General features: G+C 45.9%; 1 protein-coding gene across 1 annotated transcript in view; it reads left to right on the forward strand.

The window, feature by feature from the left end:
* The window catches only part of LOC147620892 (U-box domain-containing protein), a 28,227-nt gene extending 12,433 nt beyond the window's left edge, over positions 1-15,794 (forward strand). Inside the window, exons 4-16 of the mRNA XM_086825159.1 lie at positions 11,654-11,972; positions 12,059-12,211; positions 12,567-12,770; positions 12,904-13,016; positions 13,095-13,224; positions 13,475-13,564; positions 13,647-13,850; positions 13,975-14,070; positions 14,305-14,427; positions 14,545-14,637; positions 14,781-14,948; positions 15,045-15,134; positions 15,223-15,794. Of these exons, the coding sequence (XP_086681285.1) occupies positions 11,654-11,972; positions 12,059-12,211; positions 12,567-12,770; positions 12,904-13,016; positions 13,095-13,224; positions 13,475-13,564; positions 13,647-13,850; positions 13,975-14,070; positions 14,305-14,427; positions 14,545-14,637; positions 14,781-14,948; positions 15,045-15,134; positions 15,223-15,330 (1,891 nt within the window). The 3' untranslated portion in view covers positions 15,331-15,794. The remainder of the gene's footprint in view (positions 1-11,653; positions 11,973-12,058; positions 12,212-12,566; positions 12,771-12,903; positions 13,017-13,094; positions 13,225-13,474; positions 13,565-13,646; positions 13,851-13,974; positions 14,071-14,304; positions 14,428-14,544; positions 14,638-14,780; positions 14,949-15,044; positions 15,135-15,222) is intronic.
* Positions 15,795-16,998: the final 1,204 nt, after the last annotated feature.

Consider the following 16,998-nt stretch of genomic DNA (forward strand, 5'->3'; position numbering starts at 1 on the left):
TGATGCAATTTGGATAATTGTGGACAGGTTTAGCAAGCAAGCTCATTTCTTACCGGTCAAAAAGACCACTGAGCATATGGTTAAAATATATCTTGCACAAGTGTTCAAACATCATGGAATGCCGAAGTCCATTATGGGGAATAGAGATTCCAAGACTACAAGTCTCTTTTGGCGGGCCTTATTTGATAATATGGGCACCAAATTGGACTTCTCATTAGCTTATCACCCTCAAACGGATGGGCAAAGTGAGGCTTCAAATTCAATCGTGTTGGATCTCTTGAAATTATATGTGGCAGATCAGAAGTCTTCTTGGGAGAAGTACTTACCGCTTGTGGAATTCGCATACAACAACACGGTGCATGCATCTACGGAAAAGGCCCCGTTTGAGATTGTTTATGGTAAGGTGGTTTTGCCACCCATCCTTCGCACAAAGGATGAGATATTTGCAGCTGATGAGTATGTAAGAGACTTGGATATTGCTTTTGCTCAGGTGCGGACAGCCATTGCAAGGTCACAAGACAAGCATTAAAAGGCTGTCGACAAGCATAGAAGGCAATTGGATGTTAAAGAGAATGATTGGTTATTGTTGAAATTTGAGAAAGCAAGACTTGCAAAGAGGCCTGGCAAAGCGGGTGCATATCCTAAGCTTGCAACGAGGTACTATGGGCCTTTTCGAGTGATCGAGAAGATTAATGAAGTGGATTTAAGATTGGCATTACCTAGTCATTGGTACATACACAATGCTTTTCATGTGAGTCTCCTTCGCAAGTATGTAGGGCCGGAGCCTAGTGAAATGGTCATTGAGGATCCACCAGATCTTGCAGCCAGAGCAGATTGTGTATCACAAGGAACGCAAGCTTGCTGCAGGCAAAGTTGTCAGGCGTTACCTTGTGAAGTTTAAGAACTATCTTTCCATTGATGCTAAATGGATAGATGAAGAGTTCTTCAGAGATTACCCGCATGTGCTTCAGACATATTTGGATGCTTTTCAGTTGCAGACAACTGTTTAGAAGCCGGGGGGGATGTCACCATTTGGCTACCCAATTGGTCCACCCGTGCTTTCTTATCATGTATGTACATTGGACTAGTGTCCATGGCAGTTGTATATGCCGGGGATTGATGCCACTCATGTGATACTGTGGACTTGGCTTTCCGTTGGGACTTGTGCCTCCGTGTACATGCCCGGAAATGCTTGGTGGATTGGTGTTCCATTGGGTTTGGTACCTCGTGTACTTGCCTGGAGCACGTCTCTTTTGGTATAGTCTCATGAACGGAGATTGTCCATACCAATGTTGCATTGCATAGCATCTTTATGTGCTTGCTTGCAATTGAAATTGCATGCTGTTTTCATGCGTGTTTGACCAATGTGTAGTTCCGGGTAAGGGGACGCCCGCCCGCGAACCATGCGTGTGAAACTGTTTGCTGACATGGTTATGTGGCATGTGACAGGTGGTAAGTATTGGTCATAAACTTGGCCTTAGGAGTTAGCACTAATTTATAAGTGAGTGTGTACACACTTCATTAAGTTTTGGGCGACCAAAACTCACTTATAAATTATGACCAGCCCGGTGTTCACACATTGATGTCCCGAGGTGGACATAACCCAATTTCCACCGCCCAGACCTTATCCCCTTTGTACAAAGGGAGTAACCAGCCATGTGTCCACTCTAGCTTGCTCCACAAAGCACCTGCCTGCCACACCTACACTGGACAACTCACCACCTCTCTCCTCCTCCTCTCTCTAGAGATTGGCGCCTTCTTCATGAGGGTTGTTGGGTTGCATTTTCTGCACATTCTCCTTCCCAACTCCTTTTCCAAGCTTTCTCCTTCCCAACTTCATGAGGGCTGTTGGGCTGAGAGAGAGAGGCCAATGTGACAAAGGAGTTACAAAATGTTGCAGGTGGCAATTCTGTTAGAATGCACAGTGGAAATGAAGACAACTGCTGTAGAGAGCAATACACAGATGAAAGAGAGAGAAGCTAGTGTACTTCTGCTATATACACCAATAAATCCCGGAAATATACAATGGAGTGTGTGTGCAAGGGGCCATTTTATATGGCCCCTGGCTGCTGCTGGTCGGCCAGCTCAGAGATAGCCAACAGTAGCCCATGACCAGAAATATCCAGTCGGCCAGCTCAGAATCAGCTGACTGCTGCCTTGGTGCCCACGACCTGTAGAAAAACTCAGTCGGCCAGCAAATCTGTAGTCAGCCAGTAGTTGGATACAGTCGGGAAGCACCAGATCACATGGGCAGCACATACTTAGTCAGCCAGACACTTGGGGCAGCCGATAGCCCACACACAGCTCCAGAAAAATGGGAAGACACCCAAAACGGGCGGGCACACCCACATTAGAGGCCCTGACATAGTGTACAGACAAGACAGGAGATGACTACTAACACCCCCTCTCAGCTCCTGGATGTGGAACCAACCCCAGTGAGCTAGAGTGCCGCCGGAGCATAGCCTGAGGTAGAGACTTCGTGAAGAGGTCCGTCGCATTGTTTTCCGTTGAACAATAAAGAAGCAAGATGTCACCAGGCAAGATCTTCTCACGAACAAAGTGATATTGTATCTCTATGTGCTTGGTCCGGGCATGGAAGACCGGCTTTCGAGCAATAGCTATACAGCTCTGGTTATCGCACTGGATGACTGTGGGCTCCTTCTGTGGATACCCAATCTCGCCAAGCAACCTCCGCAGCCACACAACCTCGCAAGCAGCACCACAAGCAACCCGGCACTCTGCCTCTGTCGACGACAAGGCAATAGTTGGCTGCCTTTTGTTGCTCCATAAAACTGCTCCTGAGCTGAGGGAGAAACCGTAGCCTGATGTAGATCTCCTCATGTCTAGATCTCCTCCCCAATCTGAGTCACTCCAACCTTGGAGTCGAACTGTTATTTCGTTTCACCTCGAGTGGTGTAGAAGAGTCCAAGATCCTTCGTACCCTGCAGATACCGCAAGATCCGCAATCTTGCATCCCAACGAGACTTCAACGGCGTCTGCATAAATGAGCTCAATAGCCCCACAGGAAATCTAATAGCCTGGCTGGCCTGCTCCGTCTTGTATCCCAGAGCAGGCCCTGATGATGTCGACCAAGCAGCGGCACCCCACGTATACATGCCCTCTGGAGAGAGGGGGACCAAAATGCGCAGCATCCTCAGCCAAATCTGCTGCGCCTGTGGACAGTCCCATAGGCAGTGTCTCTGTGTCTCCAAAGGGTGGCCGCATCGGACACAGGCCGCCGGAAGACCACTGTAGACAAGCCAGGTGCCAACTGCAGAGCCCCTGTGGGCAACTAGCCACTGAAAAGTCGAGATCCTGCGTGCCTGTCGACTAGCCTAGAGCCTGGCCCAAAAATCCTCTAGGAACTCCTGTGAGAGTCCCTGTAGCCGCCAATGCTCCGCTGCGGTTGGAGAGACCATCCTCCTTGCGGTCAGAATATGCCTCCCCAACTGAATAGTGTACTGGAAAAAGGTAATCTCTGTGGCCTCGGGGGACGCATAAGGATCATGCCACTTGTACTCGCCAGGGTCCCACTGGAGCCGGGCCAAAGGGCGCGCATCATATGCCCAAATGCGCCAATCAGAGTCCACATCTGCAGGGTCTGGATCAATATGCCACTTCCGGGAAGCGGCGGCCACTACCCGTATCCTTTGAAAGATGCACTCTGCAACCAAAGGCGACTCCGCCTCCACTCTCTGAAGTCTGCCCTCATCTTGGATCTCATAGTAGAGGCATCTACCATCCTCAGTGCAAGCTTTGACAGCAATCAGGATCTCCAACTGTGTAAAGGCTCCTATCCATCGTGGGGCCGTTGGCTCGAAAGGCGTGAACCACTCCTCAGTGAGTGCCCCTGAATGTCATCCCGCATAATCAGCCCCCCTCTGAAGTGACTTAGCCTCTCCACCTGGACCTCCTTTGGGAGACTGCAAAAGGCCTGCGAGTCTCCAAAACTGCGTGTTGAGCCCAGCATATGACCTTGCTCACTGCGTACCGTGGGGCTCCATATGAGCGGCTGTCTGGCCCGCTCCTCATCACAAGTAGGGGGTCTCTGAGAAAGCCCCGGTCTTAGCAGCTCCAAAGCTCCCAGGATGCTCAAGGCAAATCTGTCCTCCTATCCTCTACTGAGGCCTGTCCTCCTCATCTCTATGAAGATCCATCGTATCTCTGGTGCCCAAGTGCCCCCTGCTGGAGGAGCCCTAGCCTGTAGTCGCTGAAAAAGAAGCTCCTTCCAAGGCTCAGCGCGCCTGGAAGCAGCCCCCGAACAACAAGCTTCCCCAATAAGGCTCTACTCTGATCAACTGGATCTATAATGCCCAAGCCTCCCTGGGCCAGCGGAAGAGTAATAACTGTCCAAGCAACCTTAGCCCGGGCTGGCTGACCGTCCCGCCCAGACCAAAGAAAGTTCCTGATCAGCCTCTGTACCTGGTTGATGCAAGAGCTCGAGCGGATAGAAGATATCCGTGAAGCCCGAATCGGCATGGTAGGTCTCCTCTGCGGAGCTCGAGCAAGGTCGGTGCTCAGTGCTCGCCGGACAGCAGGTGAACGCCAAGGTACTGCCAGGCCTCCCGGGGAGGTGAGGCGAGCGGGGGGGGGGGGGGGGGGGGGAGAAGGGGGTGGGGAAGGAGCCGTTGACAAAACCGGAGTGGGAACGGGAGGAGGCGAAGGCGGGAGGGGGGGCGGGGGAGGGGGGGTGGGGGCGAAGGAGGGGGTGCTGGCATCTCCAGATCCTCAGGCTGTGCTGAGGTCTCCTCCTGGAGGTGAGGAAAGCTGTTCCTCACTGGAACCCAATGATGCTGAGACTGTGACTGCTGCTGCATCGGCCTCTGGGCCTGCTGCTGTGGCTGTCTCCCTCTACGGCGCCCTTGTCCAGGCTGCCAATCTGAGGTCTCCGTGGGCTGAGCAGGTGTCCCGGAGGCTGCCTGCCGAGCCGCATCTGTGGGCGGGCCATCGCGGGCCTGCTGCTGCTGCTGTGGTGAAGGTCGGGGTCTCCTGCGAGGGCAGGCCTTGGCCAGGTGACCGACCTGCCTGCATATAAAGCAGTGGTTCGGGAGCCCCGAGAACTCCACTCTCTGATCAATCCATCCCCCCCTATCCTAGGTAGCTGAATGACCTTCGGAAGGGAGGAGATGTCAGGAACCAAAACCCTGACTGAAGGCAGGCTAGCTGCTCTAGCCACCACTGAAGCTGCTGTGGGGCCAGTCTCAAGCACCGAGCCCACCAATGCCCCTATCCTAGAAAGGAGCGGAAGGTACTCGCGGCGGAGTCCAGGGAAGCAAACTGTGACATGAAAAAGGTGCTCTCCCTGCTCGGCCGTTGCTGGGTCGAAGCCAGGCTGCCAAGGTCTGAAGAAGGCCCGAGTGTCCCTGATGTCCAGGGGACTCATGGCTAGGACCTGGACCGCACTCTGGGCTGTCTCGAACTCGATCTGGTAGTGTCCGCGGCCCAGTAGCTGAACGTCCAGGATCTTGCCCACATCTGCGAGAAGGCGGGCCTGGAGAAGATCCCGGATCTCCCCTCTGCTGGGGCGAGTGCCGACTATACGGCAGATAGTGGAATGTGCCTGGAGGCTTTCCACCTCTGCGGCGAGGCTCGCTTCCTCTTCTGGCGAAAGAGAAAGCCTGATGGGGGTATCCTCAGGGGCGGGCGAGGGGGCTACGGAAGAGTCCCTCTGAGGTGGGGCGGGAGGAGCCTCCATCAGAGTCTGAAGCTTTGTCGAAGGCGAAGCGTAAACGGAAAAACCCTGCAGGAACCGAGCTACACAAACGGCGGAGCGAGGAACGGCGGAGGAGGGGGAGAACAAAGGGGGGCGGAAAGAAAGTGGGGGGAGGAAGGAGGGGGGGGGGGCGGAAGAGAGACGGAGCAAGGGGGGGGGCTGGCGCGAATAAAGAGAGCAGTGGAGGGGGGGGCGGCGCGAACGAGCACAGGCGCCCGGGGGGGGGTAGTAGCGCGAGTGAGCACAGGCGAGGGGGGGGTGGCGCGAATGAGCACTGGCGGGGGGCACAGGCGGTAGAGAACAGATGCGGGGGGGCGCTAAAGAGCAGAGGCGGAGGAGAGGCGAGGGCAGATAGGAGGCGGGAAAGGGGTGAGCGTGTAGACTGCAGCGCGAGCAGAAAAGAGGGGGGGGGGAGCAGAAGCTTCAGCGAGTATCCTAGTATTTTGCTTAGGTAAAGTGTTTCTATCTAACTACTAAAGGATAATTACAAAAAGAACCCCAAGGGCTAATTCACGTGCAAATAACAAAAAGAACCCCAAGGGCTAATTCACGTGCAAATAAATAAGTCCACCTCCAATATAACAAAAGTGGGCGGCTCAATAGGTCCGCGCCCGAATACATCAAAAAGGGGCGGCCAATAACAATACAAAATCTCGTAGTAGATACTACGGCAAGATACCAAAATGAGAACCATCTCCATAATAGCTCGCACCATATCGCTGCCATCACGTCCCAGTCATTCCGGCTTACGAGCACAAAGTCCGTCAATCTCACCAACCTACAAGGTTGTCCATTCAAACACACTACATGTTAGCAACACATGCTAAAAGTCCACGACAGCACATAAGTAATAAATCCAACACTTAGTTCCAGCTATCCCTAATTTCATATGTCCTACACATGGAATATTCGGAATCACCCAAGTGCCATGCACCACAGAAGGATGGACGGACAAACCGTGACATCCGTCCTGCCCGGGATAGCAACTGTCCTGAGTTGCATCATATCAATTGGCCCGTATTTGAAAGTAAGATTGGATGATGTCGGGATAGGCGCGAAAAACCGCTCAGGCATCCATTTAACATTTTCGCGAGGATGATTTTTGAAGGTCAAAAGATATCTACTATATATAGTACCTGTGCGAGTAGTAGTGGTCTCATGGTCAATAATAGCCTCAAGTTGAAGTTCTTCTACTTAGTCAACAAGACTAGGTGCTTCCTCATATATAGGATGGGTAGGAATGGGTTCCCTATAAGGTCTCAAAAGACTAATATGAAAAGAGTTATGAATTCTCCAATGAGAAGGAAGTGAAAGTCTATATGCTAGGTCATTCATTAATCTTATGAGTAATTTAAAAAGGACCATAAAAAACGAGGAGCTAACTTAACAACAAGGTTAGTCTCAACACTTTTAAGACCTCTCTTTTCATCAATATGAAGCAAAACATATTGACCTTCTTGAAAAACCATGTGCTTTCTTTTCTTATTAGCTTGTTTAGTGTATTTTTCTTGTGCATTAGAAATAGCTTTACGAACATTATCATGAATGGAAGTGAAATCAATGGTGAATTGATTTGCAACTTCAATAGTGTGTGACAAACGAGTGATAGTAGTTAAAACTTTTCCATACACAATTGCAAAAGGTGCTTTTTCAGCGGACGAATGCGGTGTGTTGTTATATGTAAATTGCAAAATACGGATATACTTATCTCGTTGTTTAGGTTGTGATGAAACATATGCACGAAGTAAATCTAATATTGTGCTATTTGTCACTTCTGTTTGACCATTAGATTCGGGATGAAATGCAGTGGAAAAATCCAATTTAGTGCTTAGATTATCAAATAATGTAGTCCAGAAATCACTGCAAAACTTAGAATCTCTATCAAAATCAATCACTTGTTGTAAACTGTAATGTGTTAAAATGTGTTTAACAAACAAATGTGTAGCTTGATGTGCAGTAAGAGTTTTTTACAAGAAAGGAAATATGCTTGTTTGCTAAACCTATCAACAATGGTCCAAATCATATCATTATGGTTCGTAGTGTAGTCAATGGAAAACTAGTGATAAAATCCATAGAAATTTGTTTCCAAGGAGCGTTAGGAATAGGAAGTGGCATGAGTAAACCAAGTTTCTTACCATTATAACTTTTCACTTTTTGACAAACATCACATTCAGACACAAATTAGTTACATCATTTTTCATTTTAGGCCAATAAAAGTCATTAGAGATAGTCTGGAATGTAGATGAACACCTCAATGTCCCGCATAAGGTGGCTGATGTAATTCCTCTAAAATAGAATGTCTAAAAGGTTGAGTAATGCATAATCTTTTCTGGAAGAAAAGATATCCATCATCGTAAGAATACTTAGCAAAAAGGGTCCAATGATTTTTTCTCAATCTAGACCAAATAGCACTAAAGTCAGAGTCTTGGTCATAAGTCTTACACATAGAGTCAAAAGATGTATTCTTAATCACAGAAATATTTTGAATGGAAGGTCTTTTACTCAAAGCGTCAGCAATCACATTTTCTCTACCAGGTTGGTATTGAATAATAGGCTGAAAACTTTGAATAAAAGCTGTCCATTTAATATGTTTATCCGAAATAAGTGGTTAAGAAAGTAAGTGTTTGATACTCTACTGATCAGTGTTTATAAGAAATTCTGAGCCCATTAAATAATGTTTATAAATTTTCAATGCATGGACTATATCAGACAACTCCTTGTCATAGGTGCTATACCTACTTTTAGCAGGATGAAATTTTCTACTCTCGAAAGCAATAGGATGACCATCTTGCATCAATACAGTACCAATGCCCTTACCACTAGCATCGGTTACAATCACAAAGAAAGGACGTGAAAAATCAAGTAATTGAAACACATGTACATGAGTAAGTGTATATTTTTATGCAAGAAAAGATTTCTCTTGAAGTTCGGTCCATTTATAGGGTTTTGTTTTCTTGAGAAGTTCAGTGAGATAGTGTGCCTTATATGCAAAATTACGTACAAATTTGTGATAATACTACACAACCCTAGAAAAGATCGTAATTCATGAAGATTTGCGATAATAGCTACACAATCCTAGAAAAGATCGTAATTCATGAAGATTCTTGGGACGCATCTATGTCGCAATAGTTTCTATTTTCTTGGGATCAACATGGATGCCTTTAGCACAAGCTATATGTCCCAAATACTCAATCTCACTCTGGAAGAAACTACTCTTTTTGGGATTAGTGTAAAGTTCATTTTCCTTGAGCAAATTAAATACAATTTCCAAGTGTTTTTCGTACTCTTCTTTAGATTTACTAAAAACTAAGGTATCATCGAAAAAGACAATCACAAAGTTTTGATGTTCAAGAAAGATCCTATTTATCATACGACTAAAAGTCGCAAGAGCATTAGTAAGACCGAATGACATCACTAAAAACACAAAGTGACTAGTCTGAGTTCTGAAAGCGGTTTTATAGATATCTTGCTCTGTCATTCTTATAAAGACGTTGGCTCCTCTTAATTTATCTAGTAGATCATCAACTCTAGGAATTGGAAATCTATTTTTGATAGTGTTCTTGTTGAGAGCCCTGGAGTCTACACACATACGATAAGTACCATTTTTCTTTTTTACAAGAAGGACTGGTGCTCCATATGGTGAACTACTTGGTCTGATAAGTCCCTGAGAAAGCTATTCCTCGATTTAAGTCTGAATTTCTCTTTGCTCAAGAGGGTTAACTCTATAAGGTGCTCTACGAGGCGGTGCACTACTAGGAATAATGTCTATGTGATGATCTTCAGGACGTGATCTAGGAAGTCCAGGAGGTAACTCATTGAGAAAGCAGTCAGAGAATTTAGAAATGAAAGAGTCATGGTATGTATCCCTAGGAGGTGGTTCTTGAGCACTAAGCTGGTTAACCAAAATTAAAAAAGTTTTCTCTCTCTTCCTCAAAGTCCTTTTGGCTTGAGTGTGGCTCAAAAGTGGTTGATCCTTACCTTCAGAAATTCCTTGTAAACAAACATTTTTACCATGATGTATAAGAGACATTGTGTGCTTTGCATAATCAGTATGTGGTTTTTACCCATGTCGAAAAGGCATTCCCAAAATCATGTCAATATCATGCAAAGGTGCTACTAAGACAGTACATTCATCCGAAAATTTTGCAATAGAAAAAGCAAGATTCTTCACTTTCTTAGTGCAATTATACTTTTGGTTTTGAAAAGCAGCCTTTACTTTAAAGCGAGAAAGAATCATGTCAAGATGAAGAGTATGTGCAAGACGTTCAGAAATAAAATCGTGTGTACCACCATCATCATGCAAGAAGGGAAAAATTCAAGATAAGGAAATCACCACATACGTTTGTCGTGTCGTTGCCCTTTCTCTTAGATGAAGACCTGTCCTTGGTCTTGTCCTTCTTGGACAAACAATCCTTGGACAGATGTCCGACTCTGACCTTTCTTTTGAATTGAGGAAAGTGCCTGGTTAGAACTGTTGACAGACAGCTTCAACTTACTCAGTGAAATGAGAACGGACTCTTCCTCCAAGAGTAGGCAGCTAAGATCATCAAAATCCAACTGAGTGGATGTGACTTGGCACCTCAGAGATCGAGAAATCACATCATATAGTCCAGGGGATGCTTGGTGAGGATAAGTGCAGCTAGCTGAGCAGAGGACAAAGCAGCACCCATAGCCAATAACTGGTCATGGATAACCTTGGCCTTCATGAGGAATGACTGCATGGAACTGCTTGCAGGAAATAACAAACCGTAGAGCTACCCTTGCAAGGTAACTGCCCTCATCGACGAATCTCGAGCAAAGAGATCCTCCAATTTAGACCATACTTGATGAGCACTGGTGAGAGTTCGCACGGCCGGTGAGACCTCCTCTGTGATGGTCCGCACAGGCACTGAATGCGCCTTCGAATCCCGATTCTCCTAGTCTTGTAACCCCGCAACGAATTCATCCTCTTGATCCTGAGTCACCTCCTAGAATTCGGAGGGACGCTCAGGCTTCCTCTCAGTGCCGTGAACAATATCCCACAAACCCTTATGGATGAACCAGATCTACATTTGAAGCTTCCAATGGGCATAGTTGGGTCCTTTCAACTTGTCATCCTTGTTCGTACAAGGGGAGCCATATCCACAACAACAAAGAACACACATCCACAACAACAAAGAACACACATCTCAAGTTCTTTCCAACGAAGTGAGGCTCTAGAACCAATCAGCCCCCTCTCAAATCTGAGAGAGACAGAGGCTGGACAGCAGCAAAATAGTCCTAGAAACCACCGGGAACCTCCTACCGGAAGGGTAGGGACTCGTGGAGGAAGAAGAAGATGTACAGCCACTTGTCTGGCAACACCATATGCAAGAAGCTCACCACAACTCCGCAACCTGCTTCTAGAGCCAATAACTCCACAACCTGCTTCTGAAGAGCAAAATGCAGCCTGTAGGGCTGGCCGACAGCAGCAAGAAGGCTGGCTGGACCAGAAATTGAAGCAAGGCAGTGAAATGCAGCCACTGTATATGCTGATCTGCAGCGGGAGAAGCTATGAAAGCAAAACGCACAGCAGAATAGAGGATGGCGAGCGAGCAGTTTGCAGAAGGAAGCATAAACAGTACAACAATGAGAGAGAGCAAAGGAGATGAACTACAACAAGTGACAATGAGAAGACCCCTTTTATAGTGCATATGACCTGGCCGACTGCCTGATATAACTGGCCGACTGGTCCAAGACATAAAAATCATGTGAAAATAGATAAAATGCCCAATAAATAGGCAGAGTCCCATAGCATTGAGATGCACAATTCTAACACAAAATGTATACAATCTTTAATGTTCAGCATCTCCAAGAGCTATAACAAGAGAGAGAGAGAGAGATAGAGAGATTATATGTTTTTCTTTTAAGTATCAAGTGTGTGTTATTAACTTAATTATCTATGCAAAATTTCCAATGCAGTGGCCTAACTGCTATCCATGCAACTTCTGAAGAGGTAGCCAAGTGGGTTGATAAGGAAAACTATGCCCGAGCTGAAGGTTTTCGGCAGGCTCAATTGCAGATGGAGCAAGAAGAACGGCGGCGCCTGCAATCACAACAATCTATGACATCTAGCAGCAGCCAAGAGTTTATCACTTCCCCCGCTTATACTCCTCCTGCCTCCTCCAGCTCGGTCCCCCCTGCAAAGTACTCATTTATCTGTGAATGCTTCTTCTTGACAGCAAGAATTCTCAACTTGGGGCTTCTCAAAGCCCTGTCTGATTTTAAACTCGTGATGCAGGTAATCACGTACAGTTGAATACGAGTTATACAATAGTTCTCAATAGCATAAGCATTACTGACATTCTTTTGATCCTGAATGTGAAGGATTTTTCAAGGCAGAAGGAGGCTTTGGCTGCACTACAAGCCATGAGAGGAAGCGGAGCGCCCCCTCAATTGGAGCCAAATATAACGGAGGTTGAGTTGGCAATTGAGAAGCTTTCCCAAGCGAGGCTTTGCTACGAAGCTCAAGTCTTAAAGGTGATCTCAATTGGTTGCTTTTTTGAAACAGTTAGTTTCAATATGGTTATTGAAGGCAATGGGAGGAACCCACTGCAAGGTAACTAGAAGCCCTAACCAAATGAAGAGGGTGACCTTGTAGCCCAAAACTCACAGAGAACCTGGCCTGTCGTACCCTGGTGTGGTTGCGGGGATGAAACCAGTTCTAACATCCCAGCCGTGCAAGAGTTCGTAGCTGGGCTGATTAGATCCACCAAAGGAACCACTTCTTTGGGTCCACGAATCATAGCCAAGGGCCTGTCCCTTCACAGTCAAAGAAATAGGTGACTAGCCAGTGTGCCATATGTGACCAAACTCTTTCATGTTTTTGATGTAGGATGTGGAGCTGCTACAGCAAGGCCTTAACTACTACAGATTGATGATTGTATGGCTTGTTGGTCTAGTGGGCGGTTTCCAGATGCCCCTACCCATCGATTGTCCTATGGTCTTTGCCTCCATGCCAGAACATTTTGTAGAAGATGCTATGGAGCTGTTGCTATTCTCATCTCGAATCCCCAGAGCATTGGATGGGGTCATATTGGTGAGTGTTATGTACTATCACATCTTTGCAGGTCCCTTTAATTCATTTGTTGGTCTGTGGTCCAATGGGCTGGGTGGTGTCCCGACTCCCGAAAGGTTTCAGCTGACTTACGCTGGTTTGCACCCTCATGCAGGATGAGTTCATGAGCTTTATAGTCATGTTCATGGGGAGCCCATTACATATTAAGAACCCATACTTAAGGGCGAAGATGGTGGAGGTTTTAAGTGCTTGGATGCCACAGAAGAGGTGAGCTTATCATCAAATCCTGAACATGCAGAGCTCAATATAATGCATAGCATCTGAATTTTACTGCATTTGGTGCAGCTCATATTCACCCATACTTGGTAGCTCCATGGCGTCTCTTTTCGAAGGCCACCAGTTAGCCTTACAGTATCTTGTCCCGAACCTCCTCAAGTTATATGTGGACATTGAGTTCACAGGTTCACATACTCAGGTTTGTGTGCTTGGCAAACTCCCCAACACACACATGCACATGCACGCTCATATGCTTTCATAGGCAAAGCATGCACGCACACATTGAGATCACCGCTTCATATACTCAGGTTTGTGTGCTTGGCAACCCCCCACCCACGCATGGATGCATGCACTCACGCATGAACGGGCACTCCTCATACTCGTATCCCCCTCTTTTGGTCTCATTCAAGTGAATCAACAAGAAACTCACAGTGCAACCAAATTTGCAGTTTTATGACAAATTCAATATTCGGCACAACATATCGGAGCTTCTTGAATACCTTTGGACAGTCCCCAGTCATCGGAATGCCTGGAAAATGGTAGAGTAGATTTGAAGGAGAAGCTTTTGAAAGGCCATCCTTGAGAAAATCTCTCACGTAAGGTTTTACTTGTGTTCTGCAGATAGCTGTCAAGGAGGAGAGCGGGTTCTATTTGAGGTTCCTCAATCTCCTCATCAATGACAGTATCTTCTTGCTTGACGAGAGCTTAAAAAAGATTCCTGAGCTGAAAGAGATGGAGCTTGAAATGGCCAATACTGTCGAATGGGAGAGACGGCCTGCACAGGAACGACAAGATCGGACCCGCCTTTTCCGACAACAGGAATCAGTACGGGACCACACAACCGCTCTGATTTGGTCTCACTGGATTTGTTGGAGCTGCTTTCTTATATCTTGGTATTTGACATGCAAGAGCATGGCCAGCTTCTAAGTGTGTGTGGTTTTGTGGACAGCATGTTCGTACGGACATGACATTGGCCAACGAAGATGTGAAGATGTTGCAATACACATCTGCAGAAATCACTGGGCCGTGTCTTCTACCAGAGCTGGTATCTCACACACAACCCAAACCAACAACAACCACCATCCGCCCGCCACCATGCCGCACCCCCCCCCCCCTGCCGAATCACCACACACACACACACACACACACACACACACACACACACACATGCACATCCACACCTTGCATGTATGTCTGTGTATGTATGTATGTACATGTGTCTGTGAGCTTTAAAGTGATTACCAACTTGAGATACTCAGAAATTTGGCCGGTTATGCAGGTGGAGAGAATAGCATCAATGTTGAACTATTTTCTATTACAGCTAGTTGGGCCAGAGAGGAGGGCCTTGAAATTGAAAGATCCAGAGAAGTATGAGTTCAGACCCAAAGAGCTACTTTCACAGGTGTGCTGATTATCGATTATTTGGTTTTCTCAGTCTATTTTGGTCTGAGGTTTTGGTCATTAGGGTTTGGTTACCTCGTTTTAATATGAGTATATTTTGTTTTTTTACCCCATTAAGATTGTCGAGATATATGTGAACCTTGCACGAGGTGACAAAACCGATACATTTGCGAAGGCGATCTCCAGTGACAGCAGATCATATCGTGAAGAGGTGCACCTAATTTGGGCTATTTCTGGGGTCCCCAGCCCCTCGTCTCGGTCTCTATTGCTCTTTGTTCTTATCATGTGATTTGCAAATGCATGTCATGGTGTCATGTAACAGTGCCTCAAAGATCAGTTATCCTATGTGCACAGCTCTTCAAAGAGGCCTTGGATCTCTTATGGCGTCTAGGAAGCCTGCCAGAGAATGTCATACAGGACTTCAAGGCCCTGGGTGCAAAAGCCAAGGTTGCAGCTGCAGAAGCTATGGATGCAGAGGCCATGCTTGGGGATATACCTGAGGAGTATTTGGATCCAATACAGGTGGGGTTTCTCATCTGCTCTAATGATCATCCGAGCAAGAATGTAAGTCTTAAATGGAGCATGGTAGAGACTGATTATATCTTGGTTTTGTGGCAGTATACACTAATGAAGGACCCTGTAATCCTGCCTTCTTCAAAAACCACTGTGGATAGGTCCACCATTCAAAGACACTTACTGAGCGATCAGGTGTATGATGTCACCTAACAGCAGGCCAATTTTAACATTTTGTTTCAAAATATATCCAGGCTTTCTGACAATCTGTTATGCTGTGCAGACGGATCCGTTTAACCGCTCTCTGTTGACACCCGAAATGCTGATTCCTAATACTGAGTTAAAGGCTCAAATAGATGCTTACGTGAGTTCCCATGGCTTGAGGATGTAAAGGACGGAAATATATCAAAACTGGCTTGAGAATGTGAAGGATGGCATCCATATGATCAGAAGCTGCTTGTTGTAAAAGTCGACAAGACCATCCTCTCAAGGTATCATGAAGTCTGCTGACGACTTGCATAAAAAAAGGACTGATAGCCAACTCCAGACATCTTGCTATCCAGAGTATCAGCGAATTTTATTGGCTTCGTTCATATAAAGGCACTGAAGAGGGATGACAACAGTACTCGTGTTTATGGATGATGGTTTGAAACCTAGGCTGTATGTTGCACTTGGTCAGACTTAGCCTGTCCTTAAAAATATTTTTTCAGAGGTTGAAGCCCCTCTTCAAGGGTATGGAAACCTCTTAAAGGTTGAAGCCCCTCTTTACGGGTATGGAAACCTTCGACAAAAGCTTTGAGAGCACTGTAAAATAATACTGCTTTGCTAAAATAATCTGATGGAAGCTTTCTTTCTTGTGTGACATGTTTACTTATTGGCCAATACACTCCACTTGCATAGCATGAAGGTACTGTACTGGCTTCACACAGCTTGTTGGATATCAATGCTTCACACTCTCATATTGTATTGTCTAGGCATCAGCTAGCTCATATGTTTGTACGGTCCCCATTATGAGTAGGTGCCATGGTTGAGTGGTCCAGGTCCCTTGCATGGCGAGACGGTGACCTTGCTCGGGCACCTGACATCCCCGTATTTGCTCGGGAAGGAGGCTGAGGAGGTTATATGGTTAAGAGATGGCTTGGATTAAATTTGGTACACTGCCAAATAGTCTATAAGTTAGCTTGATTTCATCAATCAAATCGGATCTCACTAAACTCACAGCATTGCAAAGAGGTCTTCTACTTTCTTGCGTCAATGATGATGTTTTCTTAAACATAATTTATCTCAATGTCACGCTCACATAATAATTCCATCCATTTCCTTTGTCTATTGTTTAATAATGGTTGCGTAAATAAATATTTCAAACTTTTATGATCGGTACGTAACTCGATTTGACCCCAAGAGGTAAAGGTCTCCAATGTTTAAGAGTGTTGCCACCACTTTTTCATCTTGAGAAAGTATACACCCTATCTAGTTTACACTCATCACTAAATATCTTGAGGATGCAATGCTCGGCCCCTTGGTCTTTTGATGGATTGTGATGTCTTTTCACATTTTCTAGTTCAATAAATTTTGAATCTTGTTTTGTTAAGTCAAACAGTAGGTAGGTAATCTTAGAGAATTCAGGAATCTGCACTCTGTTGTATTGTGCTAATCCAAGGAAACTTCTCACGTCTTACAGTTTTAGGAGTCGGCCAGTCTAGGATAACTTTCACTTTATCGATGCCATCTTTTGATATTACACTACCTAAATATAACATTTTATCTCTAGTAAAGAAACACTTGCATACAATTTGTTGTCTCTAAGCTTTTGCAAAGCCATTGTAAGATGATGTTATTCATAAGACACATGAAGGTTGCAGGATTGTCAAACCAAAAGGTAAGAAGATAAACTTGTAGTGGACCATACCTAGTCCTAAAAGCAATCTTAAAGATGCCGTAATCTTGATCTAACAATAGCTAGACCCCAAGTCTATTTTGGAAAAGACCTTCACTCCAACCAATTGACCCAAGAGATCATTTATGTGAGGTGAAAGGGTATTTGTTTTAATGGTTTGTT

Source organism: Cibotium barometz, chromosome 31 (genome assembly GCF_041138505.1).
Source record: "Cibotium barometz isolate CiBa-2024 chromosome 31, ASM4113850v1, whole genome shotgun sequence".
Lineage (NCBI taxonomy): Eukaryota > Viridiplantae > Streptophyta > Polypodiopsida > Cyatheales > Cibotiaceae > Cibotium > Cibotium barometz.